This window comes from Seriola dumerili, unplaced genomic scaffold (assembly GCF_002260705.1).
Source record: "Seriola dumerili isolate Sdu_G_001 unplaced genomic scaffold, Sdu_1.0 BDQW01001821.1, whole genome shotgun sequence".
In the NCBI taxonomy this organism is placed as follows: Eukaryota; Metazoa; Chordata; class Actinopteri; order Carangiformes; family Carangidae; genus Seriola; species Seriola dumerili.
The window spans coordinates 555,367-577,839 of NW_019176076.1; the positions used below are offsets into that span (position 1 = coordinate 555,367).

Here is a 22,473-nt window from a genome sequence, read left to right on the forward strand (position 1 = left end):
AATTCCCTTCAAGAGTCAAGGTGTAAAATATCCAGCTGAGACCTTCATGATGCAACTTGGCCAAGGTCAATGGTTCCGTAATGTTTACCCCTCATACCCAACTATGTGGCTGGAGGAGTCTGGAGTGGGTGGGCCTTGCAATGATGTGCTCACAAAGTCTACACTGTCTAGATAATCCTGTGTACACCTAGTCCCACCCCTCCTCTCACCCCTCAGCTGCCTACCTTTCCATGCTCCTACGCTGCCCTGTACTTTTCTCCTGCTCCTCTGCCAGGGTGAGTTACTTGTTTCAAGCCACTGCTTGAGGAGTTTTAGAGACGCTTTACTCTATCCAACGGTCATCCTTCACAGCCACCATGGTTCGCAGCGGTATCTGCAGAGGGTTCCTACTGGTGCTCCTTGGCCTCTTGGTTGCCTTTGTACACACAGGTAAAACTTATATTGAGTCTGACTCTTTTTTTTTTTTTTTATTATCACATGCAACCTTGCCTGCTTGCACTGAAACTAATTACAGTAGCAATGTAGTAGGACAGAGCACAAAGCACAGTCTGATTTATACAAAACAACTGCCTGTCACGTTTTAAATGAAAGGTGTGCTGTGAGAGAAATATATTTTTTTAAACAAATACACTGACAGCAAATTGTATCAAGAGTGCTTCTAAATAAAGTCACTAGCATCTTGTGATAGGAAAAAACAGCTGATTTAAAATTGGGTAGGTTTAACATTTTATATTCTAAATGCTTATAATTGTTTGCTTATCAGCTGTATGTGCAGATAAACAGGCCGATGTTTAATCCTGCGTAGGCATCATATCAAAGGTGTGTGTATACGTGTCATTTTCACTCACTCACACACACACACACACACACACACACACACACACACACACACTCTCAGGCTTGGATGTGTGAGTCTGCAGCCTGATGTAAATGATGCAGTTGTTGAAGCTCTGGGAGCTGTGAAAGCTGCTCTTTGACAAACAGGATGACTCAGTTGCTTTCATGATGTCTGATGTTTGTATGAAACTGAAAACCAGCTCCCCTCAGACTCAAGCTAAGCTGAAGTGATTCTGTGTAGTATTGGTTTGGTTTCGAGGTAGTGAAACATCCACAGGTGCTGGGATTATTTCATATGCATGGGGAGGTTTTGGAGGTATTAGTAAAAAGCAGGCACAGGAAATGATACGGCCAACATACATGAGCTTTTTTTGTAATGTAGAAAGTGTATGCACCAAAAATCAACTGGTTCTCAAGATTTCTGTGCTATTTAACTCACACACTCACCACTTTTCTTTTACTTTCCCTTGCTTCTGTCTCTATTTCTCTCTTCCTCTTTTTTTTCACACACTCAAAATCGACTTGAAAAAAATCTCTGGTCACAGCAGAGCAGCTCTCAGGCCCAGAGGTCAGAGCAGAGGTCAAGACGGCAGTGGGGTTTATAACAAGTTGACGATCCTACCCTGTGAAAAAAAAACATAGCTGTGAACTGTCACCCTTTACATAGGACACCAAATCTGCTGTTATAGAAAAAAGGCTGTGAACCAAAAACCATGTCAAGGTTTTTTACACAGTGGTGCTATGACTTGCCTGCACCTTTCTAAAAATATCTTGCAGCCTCTTTTCAACTGTACAGTTTTAAGGTGGAAACATATTTTTAATGCATCAAAGCATGTTTAACTATCTGGATGGACCCCAGAGGAGATTTTTTTTTTGGTCATCTCGGCAAACACAATAATCTGGAAAATTTACTTTACAATTCTATAAAGGTTAAACACATCCAAGAGAAATGTTAGTTAAGATGAATGTGTTCTGCTTGATTGTACACTCTCTACTCTACAGCCTCATCTTATCACATATCTGTTGTGACTGATGTGTTTACAGTGTACTTTAGGTGATGTTTTCAGGCAGTGCCAGCAGTATTTTTTATTTTTTATGCATTTGCCTTTATTCTGATAGAACAGTGAGAGATAGACAGGAATTTCAGGGAGAAAGAGAGGGGATAACACACAGCAAAGGTCCATGGGTCGTACTCGAACCCATGGCTGCTGCAGTCAGGACTAAGCCTATGTGATACATGCTCTACCAGGCAGTCTTTTTTTTCTTTTTTTTTGTGTGGCTTTTTGTGCCTTTTAATGGACAGGACAGTAGAGAGACAGGAAATGGGGAGGCAGAGAGAGGGGGAAATGCCGTCCGAAGCGGGAGTCGAACCGCGGGTCAGGACTGTAGCCTCTATATATGGGGCGCCTGCGTAACCCACTACGCTACGCTACGCCTAGTGCCAACAGTCTTGACCACAACACCAGCCCAGTGTCTTAACCAGCGTGACATGCAGCCCCATTGGTTGACTCACTGTGGGAAACAAACTGAAATGTGTCAAATAAGAAATTTAAGCAAGAGTATGATAATCACTCACACACTAACTCTTTGATCTTCCTCATTATGACTGATCTGATGGTGTGAGAGACTCAGAACCTTTAAAACAGAAAAGGGTTCATCACATGTTTTGTAACTAGACGTGGAGACCATTTCTAGCAACCAAACCCTGATCCTACTCTAAAATCCAAAACTCACTGGTATTGTAATATTTTGCTATGTAAAATGTGGCCACCACCTGAGAAAGTTAAAGAGGCTGAAGCAAGGACACACAACACCATAGATGTCATGTTTGGGCAGCATCACTCATGGTTTCAATGCTCAGCCAGGTTGCTTTTCACACACACCCGTCTACGTACTTTGTCATCTCTCTAGCTGGTGTGAAATCCCGACCAAAGAGGTCTGAGGTACAAATAAATGGCCTTCTGTGTTTTTAGTGTCTAAAATCAGCCTTCCTTACAGTCTGCCAGCCTTTTATGAGTCAGGACTTGTTGGGCATTAGAGAAGGGGGATTCTTGATTGATGTCTATAGTTATGTCTTCAAAAAGTGTGACCTAGTGCAGTGATTCCCCATCAGGGATACTTCTGCCATAAGCAGTGGAGAGGGCTCAGCTCTAAACAAATTAACGCAACTAAACACAGAGAAATCATCACTAACCGGTGTGATACCAATTTTTACTAAATTTAGAGTAACCAGTGAGCTGTAACTGAACCTGAGTCAGTTGTGACACATAAATACAAATGAGAAGTTGAAAATAGTTAGCTAAAGTAATGGACAAATAGTTAATATAGATAGCTTAAAGTATAGATAATTAGTTGAAATGTTTGGCAAATTAACAGCTGAAATAGGCAAGAAATAATGGATAAATGATTAAAGTACTTAGCCTAAGCTAACGAATAAACAGTTAGCCAAAAGTGACAAACAAACAGTTAAAACAGTTTAAGTTAATTTAAGCTGAGCTTTAGCAGTTTCAAACTTCATCAAAGACAATTAAGTTATATGAAAAAAAATATTGTATAACACTTATATATATACTAATATAATTAATAGTCTTTAAATAAAATCTGGGTTATAATCCATTCATGAGAACATATTTGGAATGTGATGGGTGGTGCTGGTGGAGGGGGGTACTTGAGCTCATCTAATGGTACTGAGTCAAAAGAGGATGGGAACCACTGACACACTGGATAAGAATAATGTTTTTCTAGAGGGTTCAGTTATATTAATTCCATTTAACAGAAATTACAAGCCTGAGTAAACCTCTCTTTGTGGAAACAAACACCAAAAGAAAACATGTTATTATTTTTTGCCTTCTTATTAAATCAAGCTGTCCATAAGGCACAGCCTTTTACACACAGGGACTATTTAATAAACAAGTTTGTTTGACATCCAGTGCCCAGCCGGTGCCTGGTTTGGGCCTGGCCGGTTGTTACTGGTTGCAGCCCGCCGCCCTGCGTGACCGCACAAGCTGCCTTTTGTGCCCTCGGCTGAAGGCCTCATTGATGGCTGAGCTGGCCAGAGGCCCGGGCCTCCAGACCTTCAGCCAGCTACAGGACAGGGAGCTGCACACGACTTAGAGTCAACACAGCAGCATCAAAATACATCAGAAGTGCATGTCAGAGTTCAGAAGATACCACCAGAAGCTGACATTAAGGACTTGAAATTATAGCATATGCACTGGTTCCTTCATAATCTCGTCATGTTTTCCACTTTATTAGAGACAATAAAATGAAGCTTCCTTGATAATGGCAGACAAAAAGAAAGCAGAGAAAAGATGTAAAAACAGGGTTAAGGAGTTTACTGAGGGCGTTAGAGGCCACAAAGTAAATATGTAGCGTTAAATAAGCTGAGTGTAAATATGTTTGGATTACGGTTTTGTCGGTATGCATAGAGTTGAGGATAGGATAAGTGAATCAGTGAGTGTGTGAATGGGTGGGCTTGTGAGTGAGGAGTTTGTTTTTTCAGGGGAGATGATGATCAAATTTTCCCCTGTTCCTCTAGATTTCAAACAAAAAGCTGTACAGCTGTTCAATTACCAGAGAAACGGCAGCAACCATAATCGCAGAGGAATTTTGGCGGTTTCAAATGAGTGTTTCCAGAGGTTAAATTTGTGTTAGGGAACACAGAATTGTGGCCCTGAGAGAGACCCTGTTTCTCTGGCTGAGTAGAGGTGTGAAAAGTCTCAGGGTAACTTCATGCTCAGATGGGAGAAATGTCAGAGGACAATTTGGGATGGAAAGAACAGACGAATGATTGGCAGAAGAGAAGAGAGCAGAGAGTTGCACAGAAACTGAGCTTCATAAATAGTCAGCAAATCCCCTAAAGCTGTTTGTGCTAAAGCATGAAATATCTACGTACTGAACTGAAATAATCAAACAACCTTGGTTGAAGGAGTTTTTTCAGGTAGTAGATGAACCTGGTTGAGCTGTTGTGGAAAAAAGAAGTGTTGAAAGGCTACCTGAAGCTCAAACGCACAAAATGTTCATCTTCTACAAAGACATCCTTATGCCCAGGTCTCAGCCGTTAACCCAGCGAGACAAGAGCGAGGCTGTTGGAGTCACTACAGACGGGGCCATGTATACACCTATGCCTTGCTATGCCCAAGACTTCAGTATTCAGAGAAAAGTCAAACAGGGCCATTAGAAAAGCTGTGTGCCTCGTCAGTGAAATTACTGCCCAAAAAAAAAACAGTAGTTGAACAGTACCTGCACAGCAGATACTGGGATTAAGTGATTTTATGTCCATGTGAAACAGAAGCACAAGTGGTGAGTTGTTTTTTTTTTGTCTTGTTCTGCAGAGACAGTCGCAGATCCTGCCTCAACAACCAGGGACAACCAGGACACCATGTCTGGAGAACCACCCAGTGACGTCACTACCAAAGACCCTTTCCAGGACATGACAGAGCAGTCCTTCACAAACGACTACGAGGACACCACACACTCCCAGGCCATGGATGAGGAGGAAGGTAAGACTGATACAACTGATGTACCAAGCACAAACAAGTATTTTTTTATGTATTCAGATTATAAAAAATCTATCTATGTGCATGTGCATACAGGGGTGCTGGGGCCGGGGGCCATCACAGCCATCGTTATAGCAGTCTTCCTGGGTGCGTCTGTCCTCCTCGCCCTCATCGTCATCACACTCAGAAAGTTCACCGCATCCTAGAGTGAATGCATCCCATCCCGTGTGTGTATGGATGTGTGGGTGTTTGTATGGCATGAGTGTTTGATTTTGTCTTTTGCCTCTCATCTCGATCTTTCGACTCCTGACTCTCTCCTCATCTTTCTTTCAAAGATGAGTTGTGTCTTTTGCTTTGCTGTAGATGCTGAAAACTGTGGCAGGTCCCTTGACTGACTACTTACAGATTTACTCCTGCAAACACACTCTAACTGTTGCTCAACTGTTGCTCCACTTAATCCTGAAGGTGTAATGTTAGAAACTGGCTGGCTCTTCCAGTGGAAATCGTAGTCAATGTCATTTTAATTTTGTTCAGCTTTTTACTTTGTTTTTTTCCAACATCTTTATGAATGCTCTAAAGGATTTTTGATGTTTGTGGGCTGTTTGTTTTCTTGTCTTGAGAGGTTGGTGTGAAATATCCTGCATGTGTTTGCTTTTATTTGTACATGATGTGTGTGTGTGTGTGTGTGTGTGTGTGTGTGTGTGTGTGTGTGTGTGTATGTGCTTTTGCTAGTCTGTGTCTTACTTTTTCCAATCAATAAGAAAGATATTTGAGATATATGTTATATGTGCCTACATATGAGGTTGTTATTGGTCTTTCACAATGATTTTACCTTGCACCAAAATAATTTCTCAAACATTCCCTTGTTGTCACCGGTGTACAAGTTTGTTTTGCACCATTTACAAACATTTATAGAGTCAAAATAAGAAGAAAACATTTTTTAAAAAGGCTCTTTCAATGATTGTAAACATGGTAGTCGGGTTGTTTGTTTTACCTGCAGAGCAAATATGAAGTTAGATCATGGAAGAATGTGTGTTATGCACTCAAGTGAGTGTTTGTAGATTTTTGCTGTTGTTTTATTTGCAGGGGGAAAATTATTTTATTAAAGTTATTTTGTCTTTTTCTATTTCCTCAGAGCCGTCAGCCATATGGCTAAATGTTGACATGGTAATTTCACTGCCAAATGCTTTTGTTTTATTTTGAGATTTAAATTGAATAAATACATCCAATAAATCAGGTGCCAAATGATTATTGTGACTACTGTGTATTTTTTAACACATGACCACTGATTCAACACAGAAAACTGAATAATATTTATGGAGGATTTTTTTAGATCATTATAATCAGTCATACCAGTCCTAGTGAAAATAAATGGGTTAGTGTGTTTCAAATAACTATACTCAACTGTCTACAAAAGCACATCCAAGATCTTGTGTCCCAAAACAAAAGAAAGTGTAATTTTAAATGAGAAGAGATTTTCTTTTATCCATGGAGACCACTGGCACTTACTTCATTCACAGCAGTAGGTGGCAGTGTGGCTAACAGCTTTGTTTACATTTCCAGAAAAAGCTACGGTTTTTCCAAAAATGAAAGTCACATCACATTATTGTACACTAATCATAAACTTCTCCGGTTTATTCCAGTTCAAAAATATGCCACTGCTGACTGGTTGGGGTACATTCAAACTGTTCTCAACAAACATCATCATCAGCAAGTCAAGCATTTTACATCTGATAAAAGGGGGCAAAAAAATTTTTCTCATACTTAAAATACAGTTAAGTCATCTCAGCACCTGAAACCAGGAAACCCTCAATCACAATCACAGTCAAAATCTGCCTCTGCAGTGACTCACACACTTGAAAGAATGAGCACTTTGATTGCCTTGGTTCTCAGTCTTTTTGAGATAGGAGGACCCCAGACTAATAAAGACTAATATTTTTTTTACCAAATATCCTAAATGTGGTGACAAACACAGCTGTATAATAATTCCAACATCTCAAGTTAACACTTACATTAACGCGGTTCAATCAAGTCTGGACTGATGGACAAGATGACATCTGTGGTTTTAGAACTGTCTTGAAAACTATAAAACAGACAACCATTAAATTTGGCACAGACATTAATATCCCACTCAGAATTAATTGTAATCACTGTAGTAATCCCTTTACATATAGTGCCATCATTAGGCCTTTGGCCATTATCAATTAGCATGCATTAGCATGTCAGTGCTCCAATACTGTGGTTTATGATAAAATACCTGCAAAACTATTGACATTCCTGCCAACCTCTGCTGTAGTTTGTGTTTAGTGCTGATTAGCAAAGATTAGCATGATAAAACACTATACTAAGATGGTGAACATGGTAAACATTGTATACATTGTATACATTTGTATTTTTTATGCTGTGAAATGTCTCTCAGCACTTAAAACACAACCAACATATTTATTACTTTGAGTATTACTTGCATACTTCGCATTTTTTCTGATGTTTACAAATACAAATTAAATCTACTGCTATAGCTGTGGTGCACTTATCATGCATGTGATTATCTTTAAAAAGCACATAAATGTAATGAGATGGATAACAGTGAAACTGGCTGAATATGTTAACCTTTGCTTTTAAACTGTTGTAATGCTCACAGCACACATATGCATGATGTGTGGCATGACTCAGGAAGTGGTGATGAAACAACAAAGGTAGAGAAAGCAGAAGTACGTCTGGCACAGATAGTCTGCCAGACAGACTGAATGTTCAGTGGAGAGACTTGCATCCATGAGGTAAAGACACAACTAAGATTTCAAATTTTCTGCTATACAAGATATCTAATATTAAACTGGTTAGACTTTGTGTTTCATTTAAATGTTAATGAAGAACCGAACATGAATGTAGCTATTTTATTGTGACACTTAAATTACAGGCCAGACATTCAGTGTAATGAAAGGAATTAGCAATTGATCTAATTGGAAATGGCTAATTGGAAATCATTGTAATACATCTCTAAAACCAACAGAATAATGTAAATATAGTATGTATGCAGTACATCTAATAGACTATTTTTGATAAATTAGATCACAATTATATTTTAGTTTATTCTGACATATGCTTCCAGTGATGACTGCAGAGTAACTTAGAGTAAGTAATTGTGTTTAAATCACTAAACACTCAAATCATTATAGGACTCTTTATTAGTTTTTAATTACAGACAGGTGCACTGACAAAATGTGCATCTATCAAAGATAGATATAAATCAAAATCTAGGTAGTTGCAGGTGCTTAATCTGACAGGTCTTTTCAGATCTAGGCATTTCCCATTTAAATTAAAGGTCCAACTAATTTTCCAATTAACTTCAACCTAAGCCAGATTTACAGTATTACTTCTAATTTGAGCATTGAGCATAAAAAGTGATTAAAAAGTGATATTTTTGCCTGTACATGAGAAAGCAGGAACAAAAAAAGTTCAAACCGCTTGTGCCCACACAACTACGAGGTTTCAAGAGGCTTGGTACAGTGGCACATATCTTTCTGTGTAGAAACAAAGAATAAAGACAGGAAATCAAACTTCATTTCACAGACATTTTCACAACTTAAATTCAGCTTTGAAATCCTGGCACAGCTGTTGAAATCACATCAAATCAAACTATTTTTCTGCAGTGACACCATGTCATACAACTGTTCATTTAACGAGGTGGACCGACTGATGAACTATTTGGAGCTGGTCATCTACATACCCATATTCGTCTTGGGTCTGATCCTGAATGTTGTAGCACTGTTAGTGTTCTGCATCTTTCTGCGAAAATGGACCGAATCAACCATCTACATGACCAGCCTGGCTCTGATGGACCTGCTCCTCCTCTTCCCTCTTCCCTTCAAAATGCATGCGACTAATCACTGCTGGCCTTCCTACCTCCAACCTCTCTGTTCAGGCTTGGAAAGCCTGTATTTTATTGGAATATATGGCAGCATCTACACCATCATGTGTATAGCTGTGGACCGATGGGTGGCTATCTGTCACCCATTCAAAGCCAAGCTGCTGCGTTCACCCAAAGTGGCTCTGGGGACCTGCATGGGGGTGTGGATGCTGGTGCTGGCAGTGCTCTCTCCAACCATCCACCGTTTCAGAGATGCCGGGGAGAAAAATTTCCACTGTTTCCACAGGTTTTCAGAAAATGGCTGGAGCCCTCCACTGATCATCAGCCTGCAGGTGTTTGGGTTCCTGGTACCTGCGTTGGTGGTGATTTACTGTTCTGTCCAGACCATCTGGGCGCTTCAGCAATCTGGCCAGCACAGCCCTCAGAGCCAGGCCTGCGTGAAGATCATCTACAGCAGTTTGAGTGCCTTCCTGGTGCCTTTCACCCCGAGCCACCTTGGCATCCTCCTGCAGTTCCTGGTGAGAGAAACTGCAAGTTCATTTTAAGTAAACTGAACTCTAAAGTGAGAAAAGTGAAGCAGGTATTAGAAGATAACAAATAAAGGTGGTAAAACAAACTCACCTCAAGGTCCATTTAGTAGCTCTTCCGGAGCTTTTGGTAATTTTACATTATCTTCATCAGCAGAAAGGGTTTTGCCCAGTTTTCATAGAATTGTAGATGTCTAAATTTCCATTTTTTCCTGACCACTCTAGTGACCTCTTGTCCATTTTGGCTCAACAAATGTAGGGTTTTATTCCAGAATATAATATATCCATAAAAAAATGCAGTGTGTAAAAATCCTGATTAATTTTGAAATTAACAAATTATCTAAATGACTGACTCTTACTTTAAATCAGGTCCACAAAAAATGGAATAGATTTTCAAAAATATCAACTCAGCAGTGTGATTTTTTTTTTCTCTCATGGACAGTATTTACCAGCCTGATTTGTGCTAAACCACCGTCAGTTCCAGGTAGTGCTTCCTCCCCAGTTTCGCAAACTGAATCAAACACACTACTTAACTTCTAAAGAGACATATGCAGCAGGGCTGTAACCCTTGCGGCAGGTTGTTAAAACCCCCGATAACTCTGCGTCCTCACTGGTACCCCTAACCCTACTTACAGCCCTGACACCAAGATGGTAGGTAACATTTTTATTTAAATGTTAGAGATCTCATTTTGGAATAAAACTATTACAGCAAATTATGTAGCAGATGTATGGAGAGATCATCTTAAAAAAAATCCTGATATGAATATGCAAAACTCACACTGCAGTGTTACCTCTGGTGTTATCATAAGATTAAAAGAAACATTATTCTCATACATGTAGGCATGTTCCTCTAATCATTTGCACAATCCTAGGTGCACCAAGGAGTGATTCAGGACTGCGGCACCAAGACCAGGATCAGCCTGTTCATACAGGTAGCTTTGTGTCTGTCCAACATCACCTGCTGTCTGGATGCTCTATGCTACTACTTCATTGCCCATGAGGTGAGGAGCACCAAACACACCTTCAGGATGTCAATGATCAGCCAAAGAAGAGCCACTTTCAGCACTTCAGAGGTCTGAACATGAGATAAAGACGATTCAAGTTAAAATGTAATGTGTCCTCAGCGGAGTGCTAGTAGTGAATACAAGACCTGGCAAGTTTTTTGAAGGGCAATGCAATTAAAGAACAGCCAGTATCGTTTCCGGTAGAAAGTGTGGCATGCACTAAGAGAAATGGGTGGTAGTGAAACAGGTCAGAGTGCAATTGCAGTTAAGCAGTGTAGGTAAGTGTGAGGCAAAAATGTTGAATAGACAGAGATCTGTTAATATGATTTGGTCCAGTAACAGGAAGCCAGTCTGAAACCTCAAAGAGCTTTGATACCCAATTGAGGCAGGAAAAAGAAAATTCACCAACCTGACACAACGTGACATGTTTCTAAAACGATATCAGGGACAAGCTTGTGAGATTGCTTAAAGCATTCTCACACTGTCCTCAGTCCTACACACTGACAATGCGAAACTAATGTGGGGTGTAATTCATCTTAAAGCCGTAGGCTATTATGGAGCATTTTCGTCTGTTTTCTCAAGAAGAAAAATCAGACATATAGCACTTAAAATCCACTTTTACTGAAGATCTCATTAAAAGACAAAATTTAAGCCATTTAAGATCAGGGACAATGGATCTACATTAGTAAATAGTGGAGAGAAGTTACATTTATGTATCCGTCCTGTAAATCATTATATAGGCTATAATAAAGAACTGTGGCTGGGTGGCAAAGAAGTACTACTTTTATATATTTTAAATATATCCCTGACCTTATCAATGCAAATAAAAATATTCAGGAGGATTATACTTTTCAAATAATCATAGTATGAATGATGAAGCAAATAAGTGGACAGAAAGTCAAGCTTTCTAGCTAGTAGCCTTAGATACTAGCTGTAGTCTTAGCTACATTGTTAGCATAATTAAATGACATGAAACATGTAAATATAATTGTACTTTTGATTAGTTTTTTTCTTTTATTTTAATAACAATGTAGCTTCATACATGTGCAATAGTATCATGTGAATTTATGAGAGGCCCACTGCTAATGGCAGTCAACCTGACTTGCAGATGTTGAACAATCCCTTTGTGGTAACAGTAAAAGGTTGGGGGTTGATTAGGAGATTAACTGTACATTAATGCTGTTTTTATGATATAGTATTTCTGTGAAAAGCTAAAACCAGAAAGAAGACATGAAACTGTCATGTTTTGGTTTACTTGCATTATTTGTCTTGATACTTTCATTTTGGCACTCGTTTCAGTGTCATTTGCTGTTTAGTTTCTGTAACTTTAATTTCTGCCTCTGTCATCATTGTGATATGATCCTTCTTTGAAATGATTTGTTTTTGTGAAGTCATGGCGCTTTTTGAACTGAGCTGCAGTTTGCCAGCCTTTTTCTGTTCTTCCATTTCACCCAGACAACCCAGACGACAATACAATGATGTTAATGGAAATTCTATCTATCAGAACAAATCCCTTGAAGGAGGATAATGTACATTTTGTTTGTATTTTTATACAATAAGCATTAATTATACGGCTTCCAGTATGTCTGTTGTGAAACTTTAAGCTCAAATTGAAATTATGACATGATCTTTTTATTTGGCCTTTGAAGAAAATTACAGAAATAACAATTTTACTACTCAACTTTTATTTTTGTATGGCATTACTTTTGAAACCAATTCTTCCTCTTCCATTTTAAAATTAAATATATAACTAAGCACAAGATTAATCTTGTAATGTGTTACTTATACCACAATGAAGCTGTAGTTTTCTGTTCTATAGACATGAAAACATGTACAGCATGTTCCAGAGAAACTGAACTGATTAAACCTGCTTGTTCCAGTTACATTATGTCTATACAAGCTGTGAGGAAGTTCACAAAGGAAAAATAAAGTCTTTGTTTCCCTTTCTAAAGACCAGTGCCCTTTTTGTTTATGTTGAAGTATTGTTGACATAAACTCCAGTTATTCTAACCCATAATTTGCAGATTTATGTGTATGCTGTACTGACTCTTTTACTGATTAACATACAAAAGACAATAATAAAGTTTGATCATTTATTCTTAAAGCAGCAAGATAGTACAAGAAAAATCGACTGTACAGCAAAATAAGGTATCTGAGACGATGAAATATGAGCACATATCCCAGGTCTCTCTCAAAAGAGACTGATTTGCTCCAGGATGCACATTATAAAGACACCCCAAATCTTTTTTTAAGTTGGGACAAATCAACATTGTAGAGATAATAATGGCAAGATAGGAAGGATTGGGAACTGGCAAGAACTGAAGAGGAGGAGAGTTTTAGCATTTGACATCATCTACAGTAAGTGATCTAGACTTTAAAGCATTCTTTCTAAATATTTCATATATCCTTAACACTAAGCATATAAATGCTTACTGCAGACTTTGGTTCCTTTTTTCCCCCTAAAGCACTGCTACTAATTACAGTCTAAAGCCATTTATATTCCAAGGAGTACGAAAATGTGATACCAAAGGAAATATAGAGACAAACCATAAAGAAATGATCATTCACAAAACTAATCGATTTCAGATAAAAATCTATGCATGTAACAATATGAAATCCAGAATAAAATCAATTTACAGTATATATTGCTTAGGAACAATCAAAGTTATATACACCATTCATTAATGATAAAAAAAAAAAGAAAAGAAACATCTAAACTACATGAGGTATGTTTTGCCATTTTCTGACATTCAAATAAAAAAAAATTACAACCAAGAAACAAATATTCACACGAGTGCACAGTGCAAGCAGCTTCCAAGTATTCTAACCATCACCCACAGTGCACTGGGTTACTAAATAACAATAAGGACAAGTCTAAAATAACATAAAATCAAGTCCTCTGATGAAAATGACAAACTGACACACATTAACATTAACTTCTTTTGCACAACATGACGAGCTACAGATATATCCAAACACATTTATAACATCATCGAAATATACAGACTATCTGAATAAAAAACATATTAACATTGTACATGAACAATAAAAGAGTATTCCAACTTGTGACAAAAAAAACGAACATTAAAATTGAAACTGAAACTGTTGGACAAATACTTGCTCTTAAAGTGCAGTTAAAAGCCTAAATAATTCAAGAGGTATGGTTTGAGATTGGCTTCAGGATGGCTGTGATTTCCGCCTCAGATTTAGACCCTGTCGCAGATGACAGTTTCAACCACAAAAGTATTCTCGAAGTGACGAATGCTATGGCACTTCTTTATCTCACGCCTTTCGATACCTGGAAGAGAAGAGACATTTCAATAATCTGTTCAGTGCTGAAAGCCAAGGTTTGCAGTTTTCATATTACCACTACAGCTACTAACTACTGTGCCTACATTGTCCATTTTGAATAAGCAGAAGTGATACCCTCAAATCACATCCATATATGTACTCAGGGGAAGTTTGTTGCATCATTTCTAAAGCTCGCACACCAATCAAAGGCAGCAACGAAAGAGATATCACTAATGCGCATCACTACCACCTCCACAGTGTGTGGATGTGTCCACGGCACTACAAGTGACTCACATAGCAGGAAGTTCCCAAGCTGTGCCCACACACACACGCACACACTAACATGATAATCAGGCTGCCAGGCTGTTAGAGGACGACTTTACACTCTAGACACACTGTCTGAAATATTCACTAGGAAGCCCCTATTTGGTTCTGGTAGTATTTGTTTTCTGCATGGTCACTCAATCTCAGTTTGTTCCTACACAAAACTGAACCCCGGATTCTCTGTCATTCGTTGGAGGATTACTTTCCCTCTTGACTACAGAGAGATCGCAGTGACCCAGTACACGTCACATGACTCAACATCTCACAAGGCTTGGTGGGAAAGTGGGTGATAAATTAGCGGAAGTCACCCAGCACTCATCACTCATTCAGCATCTCATATTGCCTGAGCAGATTGGACAAGGAAATTAATGTGTGTACTCACGTCGGCGCTGGTTACGGCGTCTGAGGCGGTAGGTTTCTTTGCCATAGCAGAGCCTGTGGATGAACGGGCCCAGCTGCCTCATGTTCCTCACCCTCCCTGTCACCACCATTTCCTCCTGGATGATGTAAGTCTGAGGAAGGTACGTCCCTCTCTGTGGCAAAGAGACACAAATGAATCACTCAGTTGATCTGTCTGTGGGAGGAACACTGCAGGCAGGAAGACGGGAACACACTGTCCTTCCCTCTCTCAGACAGCCATTTATCTCTAACAATGATCTCCAACAGTGACATTAACAGTAAATGTAGTGAGCGAGTGCCTCACCTTGACATTGACAAGCAGCTCCCACAGGTTACGTGGAGGCATCACCAAAGTCGTGTTCAGCTCGGTGATGTAGCATTTGTCCAAAGCAATGTCATGATAAGCTGTGAGGCCCTGGAACAAATTTTTAAAAAAGGTTCAAGCCTGAGCCATGTTTAAACACTTTAACAAGAAAATGTAAATAGAGTGAACATGCAGGTGCCTTAACCTACCCTCTGAAAGTCATGGATGATATCAGCGGGGTCACTGCCTCCAAAGTGTGGCACAGGCACGCTTATCTGTTCATAGTTATCGTCAAGGTAGATGCCAACATTCTCCTCGAGTTCTTGCCGCCCCCTCAGAGGAGCATAGACAGAGTCCTCATAGACAACCCGGCAATGGAACAAGCTGTCTTCTGGGATCTGCTAATGGGATGCAACAGAGCCGAGTTAGCATGTGTAAATAACTTTTTGTATTCTGTACTGTTGATAAAGTAAGAAGAGGGAGGTAGAGTGAACTGACCTGAGGTATAAAGTAGTAGCGATAGACATAGACGGAGGCCAGCACCAGTCCTGACATGAAAACCACCAGGCCAAGGGTGAGGCAGCACAGGCCAGTTGGAAAAGGCTTTTTGGCCCTGACAGGAAGAACCGGCTGCCCCTGTAAAGAGAGAAAACAGTTTGGTTAGAAGACAGATCAGGGACAACAAGGTAAAGTTAGTTAACCAGGAGACTGTGGTATGAACTTAACCTGGATCTTTTAGCATGGTATTACGTAGTATTGTGTTAAAATATACAAAGTTTTGTTTTCAATTCTAGTGAAGACCGCAAGTTTTCCAATAATACAAAATATGTGTAAAATGATGCAAAGGACAGTTCTAGGATGGAGCATCAGTGGACGTAATGTCCTCTCACACTGCAAGTCTTTCCTGTACAAAATTGTAACAGAGTTAATTCTGACAGGAGGCAGTTGCCAAGTCGTTAGTCAAGTGAGGGGATCTGGTAGACGTAGGATGGTCTGGAATGAGACATGCCAGATGCCCACCCACAGTCTCTCAGTCAATCTGCTGCCTCTCCCTACTACTGTTGCTATGGAGAACGGAAGCAGGGAGAGCTGATTGTGCCAGGCTCTGACGAAGATGCTGGCACGTGGCTGTCTGGGTCTATTCTTAGAGGCCTACTTCCATGCTCCATATTTGCAGTTAGGTCTCTAGCGCCCTAAGTGGGAGTCAAAATGAGAACAACTACGTGGAGCAGGAGTCCCTCAGCAGAGGCGGACATATTAATAGATCTACACACATTAGCTCTGACGCCTATCTTACTGTTGCAGCCAATCGGAATCCACACAGCCTTTGAGATCATGTGTTATACTTATGTTGACGTAACAAACAGGTGAAAAAATGTGTTTGCTGAAGTGATGGATGCGTCATCAGCTGGTATTCACTGTGCACAGTGTACGAAAAAAAGGATGCTGCTTAGACATGCATACATCCATTATGTGCCAGATATCTAATTATTTATAACTCCTGGGAGGTAGTCCAGAAAAGAGTCTTCCTGAACAGTTCATTCCAGCTAAATCAAGCCATTCTACAAATCCAGCTCAGAAATAACATGATCAGGCTAATTTAAGACTTGTTTTAACAGTCAAGATCATGGCATATGCACAATAAAGTACTCTATCTATCTATCTATCTATCTATCTATCTATCTATCTATCTATCTATCTATCTATCTATCTATCTATCTACTTAAAAGCACAGCCTCATTCTGTTCAAATTGTTCTAACACTGGTTGAAGACCTGGGATCTGCCATTTTGCAAATTAGGTTCAGGGCATCAGTTGCCAATGTAACTCATAAGTATTAAATTTAAGTATTTGTCAATATTTTTGTCAATTTTGACTTCTGATTTTCCTAAATTTCCTTTCATAGATGCCAATTTTGAGAGAGAATAAAAAGCTTTAAACCATATCCACTGTTTGTATACGGCACATCACAGTAATCCTGGATTACCACTCTCAGATAGGCTATTGCCTCTCAGGCCCTACCTACAGGATTCACGTGGTGTAACACCTCGTGACATCACTGACTGCTGCAGTGACCGCATCTGATATCTCTGTTGTTTTCTCATTTCAACAAAATCGTTGGTGGGACCGAGACTGTTTTCACACGTGCCGCTTATCAGAGAAAATTGACGTTTTTTTCTTGTCTACATGAATACTTAATAAACTACTTGGGGGGATGGTGTCATATTCTGCTGAAGGCACACACTGGACAGCCATCTGCAGTGTGTCCTAACAGTGGCCAAACATGGTGACGTAATGTCAACATCCCCAGGCTGGGCCGGGATGGTCTGCAATGTTTGATCTGTTCCATTGTTATTAGAACCTTATTGCAAACTCTGATTTTATTCCTTGAGAAATATTGCTGTCATAGCTGCACCAGCAACAACCATAATAATAAACTGCAGTGTGATCGTGATGTTAATCTATTCAGTTGCATAAAGATTTTAGCTTTGCTTTATAAATCAGGGTTTTCGCATAATTAAGAAGACTTGATGTTACCAGTATTAAATTAAATTCCATCAAGTGACATGATGATAGATGTACAGACAAACCAAATATCACAGGAAAGAATAAACAGTTAGCTATACATATGCAAAATTAATAAATACTCCTACACTGTACAAAGACACAAGACAAATGCCACAATAAGAAATAAAGAAAGACAAAGTGCAAACTCACGTGAGCCTGGGGTATAATGATCTTGTCTCCATCGCTCTCTTTTTCAGGCTTCTGCGCCGTGACTGGCTGGAAAGTTATCTTCACCATGTTTGATTGTTCAATGTATATTTGCTTAGTCTCGTTTCTGATTCAGTGCGCTGGTTTCATCCACTGTGCCGGGAAGATTATATAGCGGCGAACCAGTGTCGCCCCCGGGACTCGGTGACCTCAGAAGAGCGTCTTCTCTGACGAACAAGCACTGTGTGGGTCTGAAGGAAAAGCCGCCTCGCCGCTGTCAAAATAAATTCAAGTCCGGCTAAATTTTTTTAATCCAGCACAAGATGCACAGTTTGTGGGTTCTTTGGCATACAGATAAATATAGTTAAAAGTTTCAGCCCATCTATGATGGGAAATTCCCATTTGATCTCCCGTTTTGTTGATATTAGAATATGTTATGCCTTTATTGTGAAGGCAAGTGCCAGATATGGTAGTGCTTTCCGTATTTTATTTAAAGCTGCATCTCCTTTTCTCAACCATGTTCTCAACACTATCATCCGGAAATGTAGGAACGTTTCAAACTCTCAGTCAGCTACTAGACTGCAACAAAGTTAATACTAGGTCACTACTACTGATACTAATGATAGTAATAATAATGATCGATTATTCATGGGCTCATTAAGGCGTGTAATGCATACACATTGTACAGTTTTATTAAGTATTTGAGCCTTAATTTGAGTGGTAAATGTCTAGTATAATGTGGGCCTATTACAATGAAATGTTAGCATTTTGTATTAGCCTATATAAATCTGTAAATGGACGTTAAATCTAATCTTACATTTCATAAATATGTCACTAGCTGTGGTTACAAAGGGCTGTCTTGGGGCTGTAGATAATTTAAAGATTTATGAATCTTATTTGAGGTAAAATGATCAGCCATAATTGTTAATTTTTTTCTGTAATGAAACTAACTAAAACCTTACAGTCACCTTCATCCCCTAACACCCATCAGCAGTGTACTGAAACAGTACAAATGTTACAGTGGAAATCACTACAAACCAAACTACATGTACTAGTGCATATCCCCCCTCCAAATGCAAATTACACAACACATGCAAATTTGCACAGACATACACACAACCCTTGTCACCATATGTAAGTAGTCATGACAGTGTTTCCAAATGACTAACTACAGACTATAAGCCATAAAGTGTGTTGAATTTGGACAACATAGGACATCTGAGTTGATGATAGCAATAGCGAACAATAAAAAAAATCTATGAAGTGCTACTTACAAATTTACAAGAATAGGCAGTACAAGTGTCTAATGAAACACTCTAAATACAAGAATGATCTCTTTTTTGGTTGCCACTGCAATAGACCCAGCACTGTTTCAGGCTGCTTGTTCATTTCCACAGCGCTCAGGCTCTTTAAACTCTTTACACCGGAGAGTGGTGCACTTGACAACTGGCTCATATTTTCCAATTCAGTTTTTTTTTAACAAGTAGTGCATTAGTCTAGACCTCATAGGTAGACTGATGGATCACAATCAAGCATGAAATTGGCCTATCTGACTAATGATGTAATGTGAGAATTGGCAGATATATGGCCTATAGTGGTGAACACTCTTTAAAGGGCAGTGCTTAGGGATGCAAACATTAAAGGGGCAAATGCCCCAGAGTTAATATTATCGTTAATATTATTTATTCTGTAAGTAGATTGTTTAAAATAAGATACATTTGGACCTTAGACTATAGTTTTATTTTTAAGATTTTTATTATCCAAAGTAAATGTTTGATTGTATCCACTGTTTCAGTTGTACTTTATTTATGTCAGCTGTAACTACAGAGGTTGTTGACAATATTTGGTCCAACTTTTACTTCATGTTATTCATCTCTAGATCTGCATGGTTCAGACAGGCGCAGCGACAATAGCTAACATGACCATTGGTGATTGGCGGGTACGAGCGTTGCGCGCCCTCGGTGTGTCTCTAGTAGCTAGTTCACCTATTCACATGTAAATGAACCGTCGTATATACCAAGTACGGGCCCCCTCGGAGCAGTACTAACGAGCCCAGTCTCTCTACAAGCTTTGTTGGCCGCTGGGATCGCTCGGCCATCTGTTCCCATTGACGAGCTGTAACGGCTTTTTGGATTACAAACCGACCTCCAGTTCAGTGGGCTTCTGGCAGCGCCTGGGTTAAACTTCAACAACATGGCCCCCATCCGTAACAAGACAAACGGAATAGACAGAGGTGATAACTGCAGTGAGGTCAAGTCTGACAGAAAGGTAAGGGCCTACGTGAACACTTAATTATGAAATTTATGTTTTAACTTGGCAGCTAAATGAAAAAACATCTTCCTCACTGTTTTGGCAGATGAGGAAACCTCTGGTCGAGAAGAAAAGAAGAGCTCGCATCAATGAAAGTTTACAAGAACTCAGAGTTCTCATCGCGGACACAGACGTAAGACAATATGGATCAATTTCTAGGCTTTATGTGGCATTATCCCTAAAATGAAGTAGACAGGTATGTGCTAATTTAGCTAGTTTGTGTTGTTAGCGTTTGTTGCTTACTATTTTTTGTCTCCTGGCGCAGTTGCAATCAAAGATGGAGAATGCCGAGGTGCTGGAGATGACAGTGAAACGAGTGGAGAGCATCCTGAAAAACCGTGCCCAAGGTAAACATTTAACATTAATATTAACTCGGAAGTATGCCATTAAGGTTCAGCAAATGTTTTACTTTTCACCAAAAATTCAGAACCGTAACAGTTAAACGTTAAAGTTACGTAGCGAGCAATATGATTATTTAAAACTAGGTAGTTTTTAACGGTCAGCGTGTCAATATTCCAATCAATTGTACTGCGGCCACAGGTGCGCGTGTACATCCTCAACTGTGGGTCAGCCAATCAGAACAGAGAACTGGACGTTTGTGACGCATTGGCAGTTCACGTTTAAGTTTCATTAGTCTAGTTGCTGAGCTAACAATTTATTTTTTCGTAGAAGTGGACGCTGTGAACCGGGAGGCCTGTGAGCGGTTTGCTGCAGGTTACATCCAGTGTATGCATGACGTGCATACTTTTGTGTCCAGCTGCCCGGGAATTGACCCAACAGATGCCGCGGAGCTGTTAAACCACCTCCTGGAGAGCATGCCCTTGAACGACGAGGACCGCCTCCGGCTGATTCTGCCGGACACCGTTGCGGACAGTAACAGCACTTGGTCCCTGTCTGAAAGCATGTACACGGCCCTGGTGTCCCCGGCCCCTTCCAGCACCTCCACCGATGACCTCTGCTCTGACTTGGATGAGACAGACTCAGAGCAAAGCCATATATCGTCTTCAGAGGAGCCTGACGGCCAGGATGTGTTGAGCTTGCCTTCTTTTACTTACTCCAAGTCAGTGTGGAGACCCTGGTAGACCGGCTAAAACGGAGTAGCATGTTTTAAACTATAGTAGATGATTTACTGCTTTGTGGTAGGATGTTGTGTGGGATAGGCATCAGTACATGACAAAGACACTGCTGAGATGACAACTTTAAAACTTGTTGAAAAGGCATCTGAGAAGCTCTTTGTAAAATTATTCTGGAACTACAATTAAACTAAAATGTATTTAATAAATAAAGTATGTAATTAAATCTGTTTTGCAGAGGTCAGTGACCTTTAGGGTCTTCATTTGGAAGTGTATTGGCTTTGTATAGGCCTGCCTTCAGTGAAGGGAGTAAATGCATATGTAAATATTTACTTGTTGGATATGACTGGGCTGTATAAAGGATAGCTGTCCCGTTAGAAATGCATTTTTAGCTGTGTGTAAATTATTTCTTATTTAGGATGTCTTTAACTTTGTATTTATACATGTGAAATGGCTGTTGGTAGACTACCTCATCTGGTTTCCCTACGTTTCAACATTTTAATAAATATCTTTTGGACAAGTTACTTGTTTTAAATTAGATTTTTTTCAGCAGCTTCATAAAAGACACATTTCACACACAACGATCCCACTAACCACCCACCCACAGCTGTTTTCAACATGTTAGTTATTACTCTGCAATTGTGGGCCATTTGTGTGCACTCTCTCTCCAAGATCCCTCAGCACATCGTAGACATTTGTGAGGTGTGAAATGAGTAATCCACTCACTCCTTATATAGGCCTAACTGAGGATTTGGCAAATGGGTTTTATAACTTCAGCTTTTCATGGTAGAGATTTAAAAATAACTTGGGCACAAATAACTTGTGCAGTAATGACTCTGGGCTCTTCAGTAACAAAGTCACCACAGTTTTTTTTTTTTTGTCAGTTTTACATTATATGGTACTTTATTATACTGTATATGGGGCTTTCATGCAGGAGAATAAAAATATGTAGAAATTTGCCAAATAGTAAAATGTAAAATGTATTAATTTACCAATAATCAATAAAAGTCTGTTCATACCATTTTATACCGGCAGGAGAATGGCATCAACAGACCCATGCTGATTCAAAGAGACACTTTGAAAGCTTGTGTCTGCGTCTCAGACGTGACCTGTGTGGTCCTGGTGAGAGCCACAGACAGGGCTCTGCCTCTCCACCATCAGCTCCTACAGCTACAAATGAATACGAAAAGACAGCAATCCTGAACAATCCGTCTATAGTCAAATGTCTCGTCTGGTGTTCCTGTGATGTCCACTCCAAGTGTCATTTTTTACACTTAAAACACATCCACTGAGAGGGATCTTTGGTGAAATGACAAGAAAATG

The 22,473-nt window shown here is 39.7% G+C and overlaps 4 protein-coding genes across 4 annotated transcripts; 3 read left to right on the forward strand and 1 right to left on the reverse strand.

Annotated features, from left to right (window-relative positions):
* Positions 1–341: 341 nt before the first annotated feature.
* cunh2orf82 (chromosome unknown C2orf82 homolog) lies at positions 342–6,031 on the forward strand. Its single transcript, XM_022768768.1, has 3 exons — positions 342–429; positions 5,172–5,339; positions 5,433–6,031. The coding sequence occupies exons 1-3, from the start codon at positions 357–359 to the stop codon at positions 5,540–5,542; spliced, it is 351 nt and encodes a 116-aa protein (XP_022624489.1). The 5' UTR covers positions 342–356; the 3' UTR covers positions 5,543–6,031.
* Positions 6,032–8,075: 2,044 nt separating this feature from the next.
* Positions 8,076–12,650, forward strand: LOC111238999 (G-protein coupled receptor 55-like). Its single transcript, XM_022768755.1, has 3 exons — positions 8,076–8,113; positions 8,987–9,722; positions 10,604–12,650. Exons 1-3 carry the CDS (start codon positions 8,109–8,111, stop codon positions 10,808–10,810), a joined length of 948 nt encoding a protein of 315 aa, XP_022624476.1. The 5' UTR covers positions 8,076–8,108; the 3' UTR covers positions 10,811–12,650.
* A 164-nt stretch (positions 12,651–12,814) lies between these two features.
* LOC111238980 (integral membrane protein 2C-like) lies at positions 12,815–18,000 on the reverse strand. The gene is made up of 6 exons (XM_022768732.1): positions 17,771–18,000; positions 15,552–15,689; positions 15,263–15,454; positions 15,054–15,164; positions 14,733–14,883; positions 12,815–14,033 (listed from the first exon to the last, which is right to left on the reverse strand). Exons 1-6 carry the CDS (start codon positions 17,855–17,857, stop codon positions 13,942–13,944), a joined length of 771 nt encoding a protein of 256 aa, XP_022624453.1. The 5' UTR covers positions 17,858–18,000; the 3' UTR covers positions 12,815–13,941.
* A 1,719-nt stretch (positions 18,001–19,719) lies between these two features.
* Positions 19,720–21,670, forward strand: LOC111239001 (transcription cofactor HES-6-like). Its single transcript, XM_022768758.1, has 4 exons — positions 19,720–20,035; positions 20,124–20,210; positions 20,343–20,424; positions 20,747–21,670. Exons 1-4 carry the CDS (start codon positions 19,961–19,963, stop codon positions 21,157–21,159), a joined length of 657 nt encoding a protein of 218 aa, XP_022624479.1. The 5' UTR covers positions 19,720–19,960; the 3' UTR covers positions 21,160–21,670.
* Positions 21,671–22,473: the final 803 nt, after the last annotated feature.